The 19,988-nt window shown below is 43.6% G+C and overlaps 1 protein-coding gene and 1 pseudogene across 3 annotated transcripts; both read left to right on the top strand.

Moving 5' to 3' along the window:
- Positions 1-3,560: 3,560 nt before the first annotated feature.
- Positions 3,561-14,674, top strand: LOC105482608 (butyrophilin subfamily 3 member A2). 3 transcript variants are annotated; one of them, XM_011742821.2, is made up of 11 exons: positions 3,562-3,733; positions 7,313-7,373; positions 7,501-7,590; positions 7,887-8,234; positions 9,338-9,619; positions 11,965-12,165; positions 12,351-12,371; positions 12,464-12,490; positions 13,380-13,426; positions 13,824-13,850; positions 14,564-14,674. In XM_011742821.2, the coding sequence occupies exons 3-9, from the start codon at positions 7,506-7,508 to the stop codon at positions 13,418-13,420; spliced, it is 1,005 nt and encodes a 334-aa protein (XP_011741123.2). In that variant the 5' UTR covers positions 3,562-3,733; positions 7,313-7,373; positions 7,501-7,505; the 3' UTR covers positions 13,421-13,426; positions 13,824-13,850; positions 14,564-14,674. The 3 variants fall into 3 exon arrangements, with proteins under 3 accessions (XP_011741122.2, XP_011741121.2, XP_011741123.2); XM_011742820.2 differs by lacking the exons at positions 12,351-12,371; positions 13,380-13,426; positions 13,824-13,850; positions 14,564-14,674 and having other exon boundaries at positions 3,561-3,733; positions 12,394-13,351; XM_011742819.2 differs by lacking the exons at positions 13,380-13,426; positions 13,824-13,850; positions 14,564-14,674 and having other exon boundaries at positions 3,561-3,733; positions 12,351-13,351.
- Positions 14,675-15,269: 595 nt separating this feature from the next.
- LOC112426772 (butyrophilin subfamily 3 member A3 pseudogene) lies at positions 15,270-17,536 on the top strand (annotated as a pseudogene).
- The last annotated feature ends 2,452 nt before the right edge of the window (positions 17,537-19,988 follow it).

Here is a 19,988-nt window from a genome sequence, read left to right as displayed (position 1 = left end):
GCAGACAGGAAACAAAATAAGTAGTAATATATATGATGTGTTGGATGATGATAAGTGCTCAGCAGAGAAATAAACCTGGAATAGCAGAACTAGCATTTCTTTCCAAAGGGGTCTTTTTCTGTTGTTCAGGCTAGAGTGCATTGGAGTGATCATAGCTCACTGCAGCCTAATTTTTTTGAAAGACAGGGATCTTGCTATGCATATTGCCCAGATTCTTGAATTCCTGGCTTCATGCAATTCTCCTCCCTTGATCTTTCAAGGCCCTGTGATTATATGTGTAAGCCCTCGTGCCCAGTTGGAAGTTACAGTTTAAAATAGGGTGGTTACAAGCAAGGGGAGCGAGGCACAGAATACCTGGGAGAAAAGCATTCCAAGTTGAGAGAACAGCAGTGCCAGAGCACAGAGTCAGAAGCACTGTGGTATATGTGAAGAATAGCAATGAGGCTGGGGTGGCCGGAGCACACAGGGTGACCAGGAGAATAGGAGGTGACAAAGCCAGAGGGGGTTGAGGGCCAGATCACATATGGCCTTGAAAGTCATCATGCTGACCTGGGCTTTACCTCTGAGAGGGGAGTCACTGGAAGGTTAGAGCAGATAAAGGACTGGACTTACTTAGGTTTTAAGAAGTTACTTCACATGCTAGACTGATATGGGCTGTGGGTAGAGCTGGTGGATGGAGGCCTGAAGACCCAGCTGGGAGCTACTGCAGTGATCCAGGGGAAAGATGCAGATGACTTGTACCAGGGAGGAGCCATGAAAATGTTATGATGCTGGATTTATTTTCAAGACAGAATAAAAAGACTTTGCTGATAAATTTATGGGTGGGGTGTGAAAAAGAAGGGCATCAAGGGTGACCACAAGGTTTTGGTCCAAAGAAACTGTACAGATGGAGTTGCCACTTACTGAGATGGGGAAAATGAGGGAGAAGCCGGTTGTGGAGGCCAGGGCAGGAGCCAGCACAGAATCCAAAGGTCACTTTTGGATATGTTCGGGTGGAGGAGCGTACTAGAGATCGCTGCAGAGATGTAGAGTAGGCCGGTCAATAGTAAGTGTGCAGTCCAGGCAATGGGTCAGGGCTGGAAACACAAGTTATTCTCTTTATATTCGTGTTTGTTGCCACTGCCTGTTTCACTTACCTAATGCATCAGTGATTTATTGCTGCATAACAAATTACCACAAACTTAGTGGTTTAAAACAGCATACTTCTCCAGCCTGGCCAACATGACAAAACCCCATCTCTACTAAAAACGCAAAAAATAAAAGATAAGAAATTAGCCTAGCATGGTGGCACACACCTATAATCCCATTTACTTGGTAGGCTGAGGCACAAGAATCTCTTGAACCCAGGAAGCAGTGGTTGCAGTGAGCCAAGATTGTGCCACTGCACTCCAGCCTGGGCAATAGAGCAAGACTCTGTCTCAAAAATAAATAAATAATAGTACACTTTCATCACTTCAGTTTCTGTGGGTCAGAAGTCCAGGCAGAGCTTAGTGGGCTTCTCTAATCAGAACTTCACAAAGCAAAAGTCAAGGTGTTGGCCAGGCTATAGCCTCATCTAGAGTCTTGACTATAGGAAAATCCTTTTTCCAGAAAACTCAGGTTGTTGACAGAATTTATTTATTTACAGTTGTGGGACTGAGGGCCCCAACTCCCTGCAGGTTGGGGCTGGAGGCTGCTCTCAGCTCCTACAGGCCTTCTTAGCTCCCTGCTGTGTGCATCTCCCAGGATGACTACTTTCCTATTCAAAGCCAGCCAGGAAGACAGAGCCTCTGGAGTGGGTCAGCTAGCAAGACAGTCTTACACATCATAATGCAATCATGGAAGGGACATCCCATCAGCTTTACCATATTTTATTGGTTAACAGCAAGCCATAAAAATTGTTCCTGCCAGGTAGAATAACTTTCCAGCCATCAAATCCAGTATGCACACTGTCCTTTCTCCATCGACCTGAGTAAATCTTCCTGCCTATTTGGCATCTGCTTCATCAGTCCCCAGGGACCTCTTTTGGTCTTTCCCTATTCACGGATACTCCTCAGAATTCTTGCTCTACTTGCTTCATAACTGCTGATATTCCTTTACGCTCTTTTTTTTTTTTTTTTTTTTTTTTGAGATGGAGTCTCGCTCTGTCACCCAGGCTGGAGTGCGGTGGCCGGATCTCAGCTCACTGCAAGCTCCGCCTCCCGGGTTCACGCCATTCTCCTGCCTCAGCCTCGCGAGTAGCTGGGACTACAGGCACCCGCCACCTCGCCCGGCTAGTTTTTTTGCATTTTTTAGTAGAGACGGGGTTTCACCGTGTTAGCCAGGATTGTCTCGATCTCCTGACCTCGTGATCCGCCCGTCTTGGCCTCCCAAAGTGCTGGGATTACAGGCGTGAGCCACCGCGCCCGGCCTCCTTTACGCTTTGGTCCCAGGGTGGGCTACTGTACCTCCAGGTCCAAAGTCTATGTTCTAGGCAAGAGGAAGAAGGAAGTAGGGAGAGTGTACCCTCACACTCCCAGCTATTTTGGCCTCCCTTTGAAGGATTTCTGGGAGAAGTGCAAGCCCACAACTTTCACCTACAAACCATTGGCTCCAACTTAGTCCCTTGGCCTCCCCTATCTACAAGGGGGAAGAGCAGGTTGCAGCACCCAAGAAAATTAGGCCTTATCACTAAGAAGAAGGCAGCATGCACGCTGCAGAAGCAACCAGCCATCTCAAGCAGATACCACACAGCCTAAATTCAAACTGTTGCAATATAATCAAATCCCATCAGCTCCAGTCACATATTAGCCCTAGGAGCTTTCTGGCTTGCAACCCAAAAAAGTGTGTTTTGAGGTCCTAAGCCACAGGGAGAACCAGATTGTCCTATAAACTCCTTACAAGATGGTGTAAAGGAAATGAGCCTTACGGAGATCACAGCCTATGGAGTGTCTAGCTTCAGAGAATATGTACTCCACTGGGAGCATGAGAAACAAATACACAAGAAAATACAATATAGCATAAACCAGGAGCTGAGGGTGAATGAAGATGCTCAGAAAGATCTGCATTAAGAATTTCCTGGGAAAGGTAAAACAATGTCAAGCAGCACTGCCTCTGGAAATCAGAAAAACTATATTATTTGATAACATATCCTAAGCCTAAATGCCAGAGGTTCTTAAAGAGGTGTAGTTTGTCTCATTTTCTTTCCATTCGTACCTTTATTTGGCTCTGTAAAAAAGATCCTCCTCTTCTACATACCTATCTACATGCAAGCAAACTGCTACAGAAGCATTTTAATTAGTGTACATCTTCCTCTCTTTGCACGTTTAATTTTTTTTATTTTCCTACTCCATTCTGCTAATATTTCTATCATGATATAAAAGACACAAGACAGGTGAATATAAAGAAATACTTATATACATCCACACACAAGAACGATTCAAATAGATAAACACAGAAACACAAACACTAAGGGAGATAGGGCTGGAGTTTTTCTTCAACATGTACAATTCAATGTACTTTCAGTTTTCATTTCAACCTTCCTCAGTGGCTTCTGCCCAGCAACTGATGAGAAACATCACCTCTGAGCCAATCAAAAAACTATTTCTTCCAAAGAGCCACTCGGTTACTGTTTCTCATGGTTAGAAGACAATATTTGCTTTCTCTTTGTCATTTCTTCCGGATGAAAGGCTAAGCCGTAATAGAAAGAATGGAGAACTATTGATTGACCATCTTTATTCTGTGGGCTCTGATTCTCCCATGGGAACACCAAGGGGTAAGTGCGGGAAATGGTTTAAAGCCTGGGCTACAACGCCTGGGAGGAGTGGGGCTGAATCGCTGAGAGTGGTGAGTGGGCATGCAGGGAGAGTACTCGCCCAGAGAAACGGGTGCGGTGCCTCTGTGTGTGTGTGTGTGTGTGTGTGTGTGTGTGTACATGCACACACCTGCACATGCACATATGGGCACATGGGAAGACAGGAGAAGTACTGCAAAGAATAAGAAACTGCAGAGGTTGGGATTTAGTGGAAGGAAAGGGAGACAACATGAATGAAGAAATATTCCAACTGCATCTTCTTAACGTATTGTGGTCAGAAAGGGAAAAAAAAAAAAAACCCTTAAAATCTGTTCTGGTCGAACCTACAAAGAACTCAAACAAATTTACAAGAAAAAAACAAACAACCCCATCAAAAAGTGGGCAAAGGATATGAACAGACATTTCTCAAAAGAAGACATTCATACAGCCAACAGACACATGAAAAAATGCTCATCATCACTGGCCGTCAGAGAAATGCAAATCAAAACCACAATGAGATACCATCTCACACCAGTTAGAATGGTGATCATTAAAAAGTCAGGAAACAACAGGTGCTGGAGAGGATGTGGAGAAATAGGAACACTTTTACACTGTTGGTGGGATTGTAAACTAGTTCAACCATTATGGAAAACAGTATGGCGATTCCTCAAGGATCTAGAACTAGATGTACCATATGACCCAGCCATCCCATTACTGCGTATATACCCAAAGGATTATAAATTATGCTGCTATAAAGACACATGCACACGTATGTTTATTGCGGCACTATTCACAATAGCAAAGACTTGGAATCAACCCAAATGTCCATCAGTGACAGATTGGATTAAGAAAATGTGGCACATATACACCATGGAATACTATGCAGCCATCAAAAAGGATGAGTTTGTGTCCTTTGTAGGGACATGGATGCATCTGGAAACCATCATTCTTAGCAAACTATCACAAGAACAGAAAACCAAACACCGCATGTTCTCACTCATAGGTGGGAACTGAACAATGAGATCACTTGGACTCAGGAAGGGGAACATCACACACAGGGGCCTATCATGGGGAGGGGGGAGGAGGGAGGGATTGCATTGGGAGTTATACCTGATGTAAATGACGAGTTGATGGGTGCAGCACACCAACATGGCACAAGTATACATATGTAACAAACCTGCACGTTATGCACATGTACCCTACAACTTAAAGTATAATAATAATAAATAAATTTTAAAAAAAATCTGTTCTGGTCAACTCAAGGCATCTATTCTAAGAGATTCTGAAGAAGGAAAAAAAAAAGAGAAGTACCTTATAGATTTACATGTAAATGTGTTTATTACAGAAGTATTTATAATATAGTAAAATCTGAACCAACATTCATATGCAACAGGTGGGGAATAGACAATGCATGGTTCAGTCATAAAATATGTTCCATGTAACCATTAGGAGTCATAATTTTAATTAAGTGAAATTCTTTATAATTTTAATAACACTGGATCCTTATATTAAACCATTTTTGGTATCTTTTAGGGATAGTACTTGGTTTTCTTTCCATTCATAATTTCCCCAAAACCTAAAGTATGCTTTCCCATACAAGCTACTACATTGTATGAATATATAATAATTGAGAGTCTCTCTGAGCCTACTCTGACTCAGAAAGCTGCTCCTAAAGAAGAAAAAGAACAAACAAACAAACAAAAACCCCAATTGTTTTTTAAACTCTTTCTTTATTTTGGATTTTTGAGTTTCTGCATTTTGTTACTGTAGATTTTACTAGATTGAACAGCCTTAACCTTAAATATTTGCATCAATCTCTAAATTTTTTTCTTCAATGCTAACTTTTATAATTGGAATTTTGAGGGCAAAAGATGCAACATTTTAAAAGCCCTTGCCATGTATATATGGCCAAATGCTTCCAGAAACATTTCCACTTCCATTAGCAAAGTATATGATTATAACTACAGAGTATTTAAGGTTTTATTCCTTTTATATTTTTTCATTGGCAAAATTGTCTATAGTAGAAAGAATGAATAATAAATAACCTAAAATTAAAAGTTCTCCCTCTGAGGACAGCAGAGAAATTTTTAGCTTAGGGACTAATAATAATAATACCTCCTTTTCTTTAGGAGCATAAAGAGCAGTTTTGAGAAGCAGAAGATGTGGTGAAATATAATGTTTAGTCTGATAGTGGGTGTAAGATCCAGGCAGGGGTGGAGCATGACCAGCTGCACAGACCTCTGTTCCCTTGCTTCCTCTGCATCTGTCCCCACCTGCCTCTGCAGATCTTGTTCTCAGAGGCCATTCCCAGAACCACAGCAGCTGGTATTATGGCTACAGGCCTCATGCTCTTTTGTTTTGGGAGAAACTGTTGAGGAGTTAGTATTTACTGAGCAACTAATATGTTGCAGTCTCTATTATTCCTCATAATAATTATTAATTATTAACTAATACATGAAAATTTTAAATTTAAAGCATTCCAACAATTTTAAAAGTAAAGGAAGCAAAAGGCCAAAGTGTCCTTTCACTCACTTAACCTCCAATCTTCAGTTTAGCATTCCTCTTTTTAGGCTTTTTCAGGCATTTACATATATAGTTTTGCAGAAATATATAGCTTTGCTTTTGTTTTTCAATTGAATCATTAGTATAGTTCTACAAGGTACTTTTTGATCACTTAGTATATCTCCATTGTCCAGGCTAGTGACATTAAATCACTCTTTTTAACTGCTGCATTGAATTTCCTCATAGGGATGTATCATATCCCTATGATATGTGGAAGACAGGCAGATGTATCATACATCTGTATCATAGGGATTCCTCTAACCAGTCTCTTGTGGGTGACTGGTTCAGTTGGTAACCACTTTCATACTTTAAAAATAGTGCTGCAGCGTCATTCTCGCAGAGGCTTCTCTCTGCACCCATGCAAGTACTTTGCTGCAGTAGGCATCAGGAAGTGGAATTTTTGGGCCAATTGTGCACATTCTAAGTCTCATACTTGATATTTTTGAGTAACTACAGTTTAAATGGTTTTGTCCCATGACCAAGATCATCAAGCTTGTGACTTCTAGAGCCTTTACCTATTGTCTACCCTCTTTGTGTCCCTAACTCTACCATAGTGGTCCAGCCCATTGTGGGTGCTCAGTAAATATTTGTTGAATAACTTTATGAAGGGAAGAAAGAAAAGATGAGTAAGGTCTGGTCCTATTCAAAGCTCTCCCAATCAATGTCTTTGTGATTAAATGTGGTGGGTTCAGCCCCTGAATGACTTCAGAGCCTCCACCAGGCAATCTGCCTGGATCCCACCAGGAGCCACCAGGCCATGAGTTGACCATGATAATGGCCAAGAGTTTGACCCTTGAGGAGTCCACAGTGTTGGACACCCATAGAGTTGAACAAGGGTGGAACCAGGGAATCCAGTGAAGAGGGTCCTTCATAAATCAGAGGGGGATGATGGAAGCTTGGACCTAGCAAGGGAAGTGTGGGGAAGTGATAGGATTCTGAATATTTTAATGCAGTAGAGTCAGAGATTTCCTGATCAGATAACAGATATTGCTTTTACAGATGGTTTTCCATACTGGAACTCAAAGGTAAAGACATTCAAGGACAGACATTTTTGGCACAGGTAAGATCTTCTTCGGTTACCATACTTGAGTTAGCCCTGGGGAAGTGGACGTTTCCACGCAGAATCCTATAGCTTCTTCCAGGCCACAGTGTCTGTCTCACACCTTCTGGTGTCTCTTGATATGCAGCATAGATGAAAATGGCAAGTTCCCTGGCCTTCCTTCTGCTCAACTTTCATGTCTCCTTCTTCTTGGTCCAGCTGCTCCCTCCTTGCTCAGGTAGGGAACGATTCCATGATTCTACATTTATGTTTATGAAGTAGATGATTACCTCAGTTATATAATTAAGCAGACAATTACCTAAATGCCCTCTTAGAACCTTTAACTCCTTCGTATACCTGAAGTCCATCCCAACCTGAAGGATCATGTGTCACTAAGAGACAAATGGTGCTTCTGTTGGGAATGGTTTCCCCTCTAGGTTCTCTGTATCTAGCCTTCCCTGTCTGAGAAGCACCCTTCCTCTCATGACCCCAAATCCAAAACCCTCTGATGGAGCCTCCCTCTTGTGCCAACAGCTCAGTTTTCTGTGCTTGGACCCTCTGGGCCCATCCTGGCCATGGTGGGTGAAGACGCTGATCTGCCCTGTCACCTGTTCCCAACCATGAGTGCAGAGACCATGGAGCTGAGATGGGTGAGTTCCAGCCTAAGGCAGGTGGTGAACGTGTATGCAGATGGAAAGGAAGTGGAAGACAGGCAGAGTGCACCATATCGAGGGAGAACTTTGATTCTACGGGATGACATCGCTGCAGGGAAGGCTGCTCTCCGAATACACAACGTCACAGCCTCTGACAGTGGAAAGTACTTGTGTTATTTCCAAGATGGCGACTTCTATGAAAAAGCCCTGGTGGAGCTGAAGGTTGCAGGTGAGCCTCCAGGTTTGGTTCTGAGAACATTTGTCCGTAGGATCTAGAGCAGATGCAGAGTTCCAGTTCCTCTTTCAAAAGCACTGCAGACACTCCTGGCTGATCACTAGCGATTGCCTGCACTGCCTTCCAGCTTAGCTTTTCTGCGACCCTTGAGAAAGACACAGGTTTTCCTTTAGGAAGAATTCTTGCTGTACCCTACATGCTCAAGTAAAGAACTCCTTTCCTCTGGCGACCAGAAATATAAGGAAAGTGAAGGACAAGGGATAGGAAACATTAGAAACCATCTCTTCAGTGACTGGTACACCATCATTTTGGTTTAGTTGTGTAACAGACGGCTTCTGTTGTGTCTCCAACCTTAATCAATCTTATGTAGGAAGAAGGAGACCAGGGTGAGACTAAAGCTGTAATTGATGAAGGGCTGCAATCCCTGATTGTTGATGGGGGATGTTTGGTCATTGCTGTGGTTTGCACAGTGTTCATGTTTTTCTCTATGCTCACACATGATGTGGGGTGGTCTTGTTTTTCCCATGATCCATCATAGTCACAAGATGCATTGTCTGTGTTCTGTGAAATTGCTTATGTTCAACAGGATGACATGGAGACCCGGTGTCAGTTTCCCTATGTTGGAACAGCTTTTCTCTTTCTCAGTGCAGTCCCTTGCCCTGTGGCTTCTGGTTGGGTTTGGTTTAAGGGAATCTGCAGCAGACAATCGTAGGAAGAGAAGAGGAAGAAGTCTGGGTGCTTATTCCCTGGCTTCCTTGCTGCAAGGTACCTTCAGGCTGGCTGCATTGCCTTGCTGAAAGTAATAGCTCCTCTAAAGGAAGTCCTCAATGCATGAATCTCTTCTTTTACGTATTCAAAACAGCTTCCTCTCCTCCTCCCTCTGGTAATTGGTGTGGGTGGGAATAGCCACACATTACTGACCCTGGGATACTGCACTAGCAAATTTAGTTTTCCCCTCATCATGACCACACTTTTGTAAACAGCTCCTGAATGAAATCTCTCTTGAATTATCAAATCTGAGACTGCCATTGATTCCCATTAAGACCCTCCTTAATGCAAGAGCTATCAAGAATCTAGGCCAAATTATCCTTCCACAGCACTGGGTTCTAATCTTCATGTTGAAGTGAAGAGTTATGAGGATGGAGGGATCCATCTGGAGTGCAGGTCCACTGGCTGGTATCCCCAACCCAAAATACAGTGGAGCAATGCCAAGGGACAGAACATCCCAGCTGTGGAAGCACCTGTGGTTGCAGATGGAGTGGGCCTGTATGCAGTAGCAGCATCTGTGATCATGAGAGGCGGCTCTGGGGAGAGTGTGTCCTGCATCATCAGAAATTCTGTTCTTGGCCTGGAAAAGACAGCCAGCATTTCTATCGCAGGTCAGTACGTGCTTGGCGTCAGGTTTCTGAGCTGAGCTGTGGCAGTTGAACGAAGGGGGATGTGTTAGTATCTGTGGTCGACCTGGGTCTCTGCACTGAATATAAGGCCCAAAGCACAGATCTGGAGGCGCCTCCTTGTTCCAGGGGAGCTTCTTTCCTCCATAAAGGTGTTCACAACACAAACATTTTCTGAACATTTCCTATCTGCCAGAAAGTATGACAGGCAATGGGAATTGGGGGAAAAACATTCAGATAAGCTCCTTATATAACGTCAAATGACAAAATGGTATATATATATACACACACACACACACATGCATACATACATATATATATATACACACACACACACACACAAACTCTTATCATAGTGAAACAGCTGATCTCCTTGAATAAGAAGGAGATTCTAAAAACCTAGTAAAAAGTTTTGGCCAGGCATGGTGGCTCATGCCTGTAATCCCAGCACTTTGGGAGGCTGAGGCAGGCAGATCATTGAGGCCAGGAGTTTGAGACCTGCCTGGCCGTGGTGAAACTCCATCTCTTCTAAAAATTCAAAAAATTAGCCAGGTGTGGTGGTGGGCACCTCTAATCCCAGCTACTCAGGAGGCTGAGGCATGAGAATCACTTGAACCCAGGAGGCAGATGTTGCAGTGAGCTGAGAGCAGACCACCGCACTCCAGCCTGGATGACAGAGTGAGACCCTGTCTCAAAAAATAAATAAAATAAAATAAAATAAAAATCTAGTAAAAAAATTTTTAACAAAGTTCATGAATTATCAATTCATAGAAAAGGAAATAACCCACAAAAGAGTGCTCATTCTCATTCATTAGGGAAACATTTGAAATCATTTTTCACTTACGATATTTACAAAAATCAAAACGAAACTGCTTTGGCTTATAATACATGGTTCTCATAGGAATGTAGGAAGGCAGTGACTCTCAGTCATTTTTTCGTGTAACTTGCTGTATTTTTGGTGTGCATTAGGTCAACCTCTATTGAGGGCTCTATAGCAATATCTATCCAAACTACATACTTATTGATCCAAACTTCCACTTCTAGGAATTTATCTGATAGATAAGCTTGCATTTGTATGAGATGATCTATGCAAAAGGTTTCTGTTTTTTGTTGTGTGTGTGTTTTTTTTTTAGACGGAGTCTCACTCTGTCACCCAGGCTGGAGTGCAGTGTTACAATCTCGGCTCACTGCAGATTCCGCCTCCTGGGTTCAAGTGATCCTCCTGCCTCAGCCTACCGAGTAGCTGAGATTACAAGCGTGTGCCACCACATCCAGCCAATTTTTGTATTTTTAGTAGAGATGGGGTTTTACCATGTTGGCCAGGCTGGTCTCGAACTCCTGACCTCAAGCGATCCACCCGCCTCAGCCTCCCAAAGTGCTGGGATTACGGGCATGAGTCACTGCAACCGGCCTGTAAAAGATTTCTTATAGCACTGATTACGATTGCACAAGGTTAGAAACTGTGCAGATGTTCACTGCCAGGGAACTTCCATACAAGGGAATACTGCCCAGTTAGTAAAAGGAAAAAGAAGCAATTCTCTCATAACAATATGGAAAGATCTCCAAGGTACATTTTTCACAGAAAAAGCAAGATGCAGAGGGACGTGTATAGAATGCTATTTTTAGTTTAAACAAGAGAAAAAATAAGAATATACTTTAATTTACTTTTTTTTAGCTCTCAATTGGGTTATTTAGTTTACATTTTTAAACTTCAACAAGCAATTTGGTAACACTCACTGTACATCAGACACTTTCTAAGTATTAATTTAATTATTCCAACCTCAGGAGATAGGTATTATCATTACCCTCATTTTATAGATTAGGCCACTACAAACAGAGAGGTTATGTAGTAGTCCAACATCACACTGCTAGTCACACGGGGGAGCCAGCATTTAAACCCATGCCCTCTGACTCCACAGGTTATGTTCCTAAGCATCATATTAAGTGGACTAAGGAGAAGTTAATACATGGAGGGAGGGAGGACTGGGTGGATGAGAGAGTTGCATGCCTTTATGTATATGTAGTTTTGAACCATGTAAATGTGTTACCTATTGAAAAAATATTTAGAAAAAAATGTGTATGACTCTGCTCAAGTTACTTTCCATGCAAGAGGCAGACATCTCAAGATAAGTAATAGTAGAAGCTTGTAGTGAGGATTTACCAAAGTCTTATCTATAGTCCTCTGAGACTTTAGGGAGAGAATCCTTATTTAACCTCATGAGATAGCTTCCCTGCCCCCAACCTGGGCTGAGCAGCTAAAACTTGGGGCACTGAGGCTGGGGAGGCTGAGTGCACCAGCGCCCATGACCCACAGCTCTCCCCATTCGCAGACCCCTTCTTCAGGAGTGCCCAGCCCTGGATCGCAGCCCTGGCAGGGACCCTGCCTATCTTGCTGCTGCTTCTCGGTGGAGCCAGTTACTTCTTGTGGAGACAACATAAGGAAATAACTGCTTTATCCAGTGAGATAGAAAGTGAGCAAGAGATGAAAGAACGGGGATATGCTGCAACAAAGCAGGAAATAAGCCTAAGAGGTATCCAACAAGAGCAGAGAATCTAAGCCCCAGGCTTGCGTGCCCCAGCCTGAAAACCTCACCTCTTTCCCCCACCCTGGCACCGCATCATGTTTAAGGTTTATTTCCCAAAATACCCACCTCACCCATAACAGTTCATCTTTTTTTTGTTTTGTTTTTGTTTTTGGTTTTTGGTTATTTTCCAGAGAGCCTCCAGGAGGAACTCAGTAAGTTTTCCCATTCCCCCAGAGACCCAGGCATGTCTTCCTATCCCGGCTTTGAGCACGTTGATGACTCTTCCCTGTTCATTCCATTGCAGAGAGGAGAAAAATCCAATACTTGACTCGTGAGTGGCTCTGACATTTTCTCTGAATTCAAATCTATTACTCTCTCTCTGCTTCGTTATTTTCCAGCCCATAAGTCATATCCCAGGGTTGAAAAGTGGTCTTGGATCCCTTTACCCAGAAAAAGAAAACAAGTGTGGCTCTTTGGAGAAACCACCCAGTGGTTTTTCTCTCTAGAAAAAAAAAAAAAAAAGAGGTCTTCAATCTCTTTGTACTAGGGGCTACAGACCCTTAAGCTCTAAGAAGCACTGAAGAATATCCAGGGTTACACTTCAAAAGGAAGAGGAAAGAGAAGAATGAGGTGCATTTTCTATGGCAGGAAGCTTACTTGTTTTCCACAATCCAGAGGCTGTTGAAAGGAAAACAAGAATGAAAGATTTAAGAAATAAGAAAATCAGAAGAGAGAGTGGGAAAAAAGTGTGTCTAATAGAGAGGAGTAGCCACAGTGGCTCAGTTGGTACAGATTGATCATAATTGCTTTCAAAAACTAGTCCCTGAAATTGCTCTTTAAATTTCCCAAATTCTTTTTAGAGCAAGGTAAGAAATGATACAGATTGAGAAGGATGGATCTTGTACTCCTAGACATTCGCATATAGACATGGTGACACTTATGCCCAGGTACAGATTCAAAACAGATGAACTGGACCCCATTGGGAAGGAACTCTCACAGTGCCTGCCCTGCCACTAGCATTCAGTCGATGTTCCCAGACTTGATATTAAGAAGAGGTGAAGAAAGAATTGTACCTGCAGATGGAGACCATGCAGAAGGGTGGGATGGTAAAAAAAAAAAAAAAAAAAAAAAAAAGACTAGATGGACACAAAAAGAAGAGGACAGGGCCAACACAGAAAAGACAGAGTTCAGGTGACACCTCTACCTTTCTTTCATTGTAGGTGGAAAGGAGTCTTCGTCTGAAACTGATAAGTCAGCCTGATGCTCTGTAAGTTTACTGGGTCACGTGCCCTGAATATTTCAACCTTTTCTCTGCTGTGACCCGTGGAAGTTCTCAGCTGGATTAATTAGATCTAATCCAAATACTCAATTTCTGTGTGGTGGGGGTTCACCTCTGCTTTTCTGGAGCCTCTGGGAAACTCCTGATCCAGCACACTCGCTTGCAAAGCCTGGCCATGCATCCTGCACATCCCATGACACAGGGAGCCTAGCCTGACATTTTTGAGAAGGTGCCACCCCGATCCATCAGAGCTGTAGAGGAGGGAAGCTGGACCCTGGAAGATACTCTGAAGAAAAAGAGAGAAAACATGTAGTGAGGAGAGAATGCAGTGGGGAAAAGTACAAGAATACTGACCTTTTCCTTATCTGTATCTCCTTCCTTTCAGAATGGAAAATGGCCCTCTTCAAGCCTGGTGAGTAAATCACTGTATGTTCCCTGCACCAACAACCTGAGGGACTATATTCCTTTTTCCTTTTTTCTTCTCCAACTATTGTGATCTGGGGAAGAAAAGTTCCCTTGACATCCTTTGTGGGTAGGAAGACACATAGAGGGTGGAGCTGAGGGGAAGGAGACACACACTGAGTGATACTGCATGGAGAATGAGGATGGAAATGCCAAACAGAGGAGGCGATGCCTGCCCAAAGAACTTTGTCCTTCTTAGGCTTCCCATGCCACCTACTGCCTGTGTCTCCCCAAAGGATTTAATGCTTCCAAGCTTTGGCCTCCACATTTTTAGATGATGATTGCAATCTGTGTTTCATGGGGGCTGAGGTGAAGACTGAGGGAATAATGAACTTGCTTGGCAGGAACCTAGCAAGAAATAGATGGCAAGTTCAAACTGGGTGGTTGAACAAGGTTTCCAGAAAGGAGGGTTAAGAGAAAGCAACAAGGAAAAGTGCAGTGCCCCCATGATTCCCAACAGTGGGGAGCTGTCTCCACCCCTAGCCTGTGAGGGCTAGGGAGGGGAGGCAGTTACTGGAACCCAGAGAAAAGTAGCTCAAAGACAGGGTTTCTTGAGAGAGTCGACAGGCCTTGTTAGAGCAGCACCAGCTGCTGCTGGCAGGGAGGAGGCAGGAAATTAAACGGTGTGTCTTTCCTTTCTTTCTCCTTCCAATCTTCTATCAGGGCTTCCCACTGGCCAAACCCAACAGCAAACCAGAGGACAAGGGAGCCCAGTGGCATTGTTCTTAAAGGACAGATTCCTGGGGCCCAGAAGAAGGTGAAGAAAGCTGAAGGGTAGAGAGTGAACCTGGGGCATATAAGGCCCCACATAGAGCCCAGCACAGAGACGGCCTTGCAGCTATTAGAAGATCAGAAGCTTCCTTCATGCCCTGCTGTAGGCTGAGTACATAACATCATTGCCTTATACAACGCTAGAGATTCATGTTTTAATCTGATTTTTCAGGTGAGGAAATGCTTCAGATGAGGCTCCACCTTGTTAAACAAATTGGATGTATGGAAAAATAAACTGCAGAAAAGGGGAACTCATTTAGCTCATGAGTGGTCGAGTGAAGGTTGAAAATTGACCTCTGATCATAAAGCATTAGTGGGCAGAGTCAATGTGGGGAAGAAAACAAGAAAAAGGTAGAAAGAGGATGCTTGCTGCTTCCTGAGGCAGCATCAGGGTGTTGGGTTAGGCAGATGCTGAGGCAACTCTCATTTCACCCTCCTCTTCCCCTCTGGACACAAGATACCTGGGGCTTTCTCTCCTGGCATCAATGAGAGAGTCACATTTAGGGAAGGCTAGGGATGCCAGGCTCTGGACTCAGGTCTCCTCAGCACAGCCCAGGCCTTGCATGCTGAGGCTCTGAAATCCAGGAAAAATGGTTGACCCCATGGACACTTCCTCAAATTCTCTACAGCGGATGTGATTCTGGACCCCAAAACAGCAAACCCCATCCTCCTTGTTTCTGAGGACCAGAGGAGTGTGCAGCGTGCCAAGGAGCCCCAGGATCTACCGGACAACCCTGAGAGATTTGATTGGCATTATTGTGTTCTCGGCTGTGAGAGCTTCATGTCAGGGAGACATTACTGGGAGGTGGAGGTAGGGGACAGGAAAGAGTGGCATATAGGGGTGTGTAGTAAGATTGTGCAGAGAAAAGGTTGGGTCAAAATGACACCTGAGAACGGATTCTGGACTATGGGACTGACTGATGGGAATAAGTATCAGATTCTCACTAAGCTCAGAACCAACCTGACACTTCCTGAGCCCCTAGGAAATCGGGAATCTTCCTGGTCTATGAGACTGGAGATATGTCATTCTGCAATGCTACGGATGGGTCACATATTCACTATTTCCTGAATATCTCCTTTTCTGGGCCTCTGTATACCATTTTCAGAATTTTGACCTAGGAACCCACTGCCCTGACCTTTGTCCAGCACCAAAAGAAGTAGAGAGTTCCCTCATTCCTGACCTAGTGCCTGATCATTCCCTGGAGACACCAGTGGCCCAAGCTTAGCTAATGAAAGTGGGAAGCCTCAGGCTGAAATAATGTCTCTACTTCTCTCTGCCCAGCCTGAATCTGAGGGTCTCCTTCTCCACAGCAACCAATCACAACCATAAAGCTACAGGCACACACTGAAGAACGCTACTGATATTCATTCTATTTTATTCTGTATACCAAATCTTAGAGTTTCATACCACTTTATTGTCCCTTTTATGCAGATACGGAAACTGGGGTACAGAAAAGTGAATTAACTTTCCAAATTTGGCATGACTGGTAAACAACAGAGCTGGGATCTAAACAGCAATAACTAACATTAATGGAGAATTTAAAATGTTCTGAGTGCTGTGTTATGAGCTTTGGTGGATGTCACTCCTTTAATCCTCACAACACCCTGTCGGGTAGTCTCATTTTGCAAGTATGGAAGCTGAGGCAGGGCAACATTAAGTAGCTTACATAACTCCTACGGTAATTTGTGCTGTTGGGAGATGGTCAGCTTCAGTCTCTGGCCATTTGCCCATTCTTTTCCACCCTGATTCTTCCCCCATGGGAAAAACCCACCTGTAGCCCTGAGGTTCTTTTCCCAGGACAGCTCCAGGGTAAGGATCATTGTAGGTGGTTGTGGAGTTGGCACTCCTTTTGACTCCTTTGCAGCTGATTGTCAGAGCAATAGACCCAGCACTCCTTGGATTAGCTCTGCAGAGTGTCTTGGTTGAGAGAATAACCTCACAGTACCCACGTGACGTGTAACTGGGAAAGAGACTAAAGGCCACATGACATGTAACTGGGAAAGAAACTAAAGGCCACACTCAATGTATAATGAAGCCCTGGTAGGTAACAGAGCCTCTGGGGGGTAAACAGTGTGAATTAGGATTTGAGTTGACTTTGAAGGCTAGCATGTCAAGTCTCCTAAAAACCATCACCTCCTATGGGTGGTAGAGAGTGGTGGTTATGGAAGACCTAAACTAGAAAGAAGGGTCAATATCTTTAGGTCAAAAGGTTTCTTAGGCTTCTGCCCCCTTGGCAGGAGGGAATCCTTCCTGCCTAGGGGATTTTCCAAGGGACAGAGCTGGGGAAAATCCTTATTGATACACACCCATAATTCATTCAACAAATGCTCGAGAATCATATTGTATGTTCAAGACACTATTCTAGAAACCAAGGGTAAATCATTGAGCAAACTATATTAAGATCTCTTCTCTCAAAAAGTGGTTAAATAATTAACCATATATTCTATCAGATGGTGATGAATATCTGTAGGAAACATTAAGCAAGGAAGAAAAAGAGAGGTAGGGGCATGAGACAGATATGTACCCCCAACAAATGTGATAAGTGATCGTGGAGCCAGAGCCAGCCTTCCTATAGTCAAGGTTTCCAGGTAGAACAAATACTCTGTGATATAAGAAATTTGGATGAAGGAAGCTGGAAGAATTACAGGGATATTTTTAATCCCTCTATGGATTCAGTCTGCTGGAAAGGGGTCTATCCACCCCTGTTCATTAGTGGATGTTAAACCCATATTCCTTTCAACTGATGCCTGCTTGGGAAAACTACTCCTCATTATCATCACTATTGTTGCTCACCATTGTATCCCCTCTTCTTGGCATGTGCTTGTCAAGTCTTGGTTGTTCAATAAATTTGTTAATAATGCTTACTCTTCAACTTGGCTTTTTCTGGACTCTAATAAGTCTACTCAGCACAGCAGAGTAGTCTACATACCCATTGTACTCACCACAGATTCAGTTTACCTTATTGCAACTTTTGCCCAACATCCTTATTGTATCCATTTTTCTACTGCAGCCATCTGAATTACCACAAATTCATTGACTTAAAGCAAGACAAATTTATCTCACAGTTTTGTAGGTCAGAAGTCCAACAGGAGTTTCACCAGGCTAAAATCACTGCACTCCAGCCTGGACAACAGAGCTAAAACCCTGTCTCTAAAAAAATATATAAATAAAATTAAAAAGAAAAACAAAAGAGCCATTGCCTAACAGACGGAGCCTCTGAGAGGTAAATAGTGTGAATTAGGATTAGAGTTGGCTTTGCAGGCTACCATGTCAAGTCTCCTAAAAACCATCACCTCCTATGGGTGTTAGAGAGCCATGGTTATGTGAAGCCCTAAACTAGACAGAAGGGTCAGTGTCTTTAGGTCAAAAGATTTCTTAGCATTCTGCCCGCCTGGCAGATTTCTGTCCTCCTCATTATCATTCTAGAGTTTCTGGAAGCTGAGGTCTACTAAGAAGTTCCAGAGGCAGAAAGTGAAATCCAAAACCTTCCTGTTTGAAGTTGGAGTTGAAACACCCACCTTGAAGTGAGAAAATAAGTCTGGCAGGATAAATTGAACAAGCATTTATAGCAGACAGATAGATGCTTGGTGCTGTGATGGGGCCTGTAGGTAGACCACAAAGAAAAGGGTGCAGTGGGATCCTTTTCTCTTAGAGAGCTCACAGTTTACGTGGCCTGTTGGTCTCCTGGTGTTCTCTAACATTAAGGTTCTTTCTTCCTTACCCTCATCCTTTTTTTCCTCTTTTCAATCTCTTGCTTCCTACCTCCTTTTTTTCCTTTACTTTCTTTCTTCACAGAAGAGATGCAATAGGCACTGAGACATCACTGCTTTTTAGCTGAGCCCTGATATCTCTCCCCTGGACTGGGCTCTGATCCCCCCGCTGAAATGAGGGGCAATGAGGGTGGGGGCATCTGGCTGGAGTGCATATGTGGAGGGTGGTACCCAAGGCCCCTCACAATGTGGAGGAACCCCTTCCTGCCCAGGGGATTTTCCAAGGGACAGAGCTGGGGAAAATCCTTATTGATACACACTAATAATTCATTCAACAAATGCTCAAGAAGCATATTGTATGTTCAAGACAGTGTTCTAGAAACCCGGGGTAAACCATTGAGCAAAATATATCAAGATCTCTTCCTTCAAAAAGTGATTAAATAATTAACTATATATTCTATCAGACGGTGATGAATATCTATAGGAAACATTAAGCAAGGAGGGAATAAAGAGAGGTAGGGGTATGAGACATTGCAATTATTAACAGAATGGTCAGGGAAGACTTCATTGTAAAGATGGAAATGGAGTCATCCCATCTGATGGCAAGGAACCATCAGATGCTTGAGGATGGAGCAACCCAGCAACAGGCAAAGAATATGCAAAGGACCTAGGGAAGGAACATCTCTGGCAGTTTCCAGGACCCTCAGGAGGTGATGCTGCTGTGGCTGAAATGGAGTGAGTGCAGGAAGTGAGAGGAGATGAATTCACAGAGGCAAAGAAAACACATTCTATATGGCATTGCAAGTCACAAACATCCTGTGGTTTTTAGAGCGAGCGACATGGAAAGTATTGGAAGGTTTTGAGCTAAAAATTAACATGATCTCACTTGGGTTGGTCTGCTGAGAATGGACTACTGATGGTAAGGGCAGAATAAGAAGGAGGGCACTGGAGTATTCAAGGTGTGAGTGATGGTGGCTTGAGGCAGGGTGGTGGCTGTGTTGATTCAGCATGGCAGGTTAGCTTTATGCACCCTGGTTCTTCCCACAGTGACTCCAGATGTTTCTGCTTTGCTACCTCTGGGCCTTGGCCCTGGGAGCCACTGAGGTGTCAGCCAGGGCTGAGCCAGCATCACTTTGTCCATCCAAGTTTTCTGAGGGAGAAACTAACAGAGCAGGTGGCTAAGGAGCTCTAGAGATGTGCTGCTAGGGGCGCTTTCACCTGGATGTTCTGTTTCAAAATAAGTGGGTATTTCTGGCTGCCTTTTGAGAATCCGTTATGCCCAGCGGGTCTCCCTGTGTGGTGATCCTGCCTGTTATCGTGGTTATTCTGATGATATCCATTGCTGTATGCATCTATTGGATCAACAAACTGCAAAAGGGAAAAAAAGATTCTCTCAGGGCAAAAGGAGTTTGAAGAGGAAAGGAAAGAAACCGCACTAAAGGAACTGGAGAAAGAACGTGTGGAAAAAGAAAGAACTTCAAATACAAGGTAAAGGAGGCCGAGTACAGTGGCTCATGCCTTCAATCCTAGTACTGTGGGAGGCTGAGGCAGGCAGATCGCTTGAGCCCAGGAGGTCGACACCAACCTGGGCAATAAAGTGAGACCC

Source organism: Macaca nemestrina, chromosome 5, assembly GCF_043159975.1.
Source record: "Macaca nemestrina isolate mMacNem1 chromosome 5, mMacNem.hap1, whole genome shotgun sequence".
Lineage (NCBI taxonomy): Eukaryota > Metazoa > Chordata > Mammalia > Primates > Cercopithecidae > Macaca > Macaca nemestrina.
Note: the sequence above shows the minus strand (reverse complement) of the source record. Positions and strands in the feature narration are given on the sequence as shown.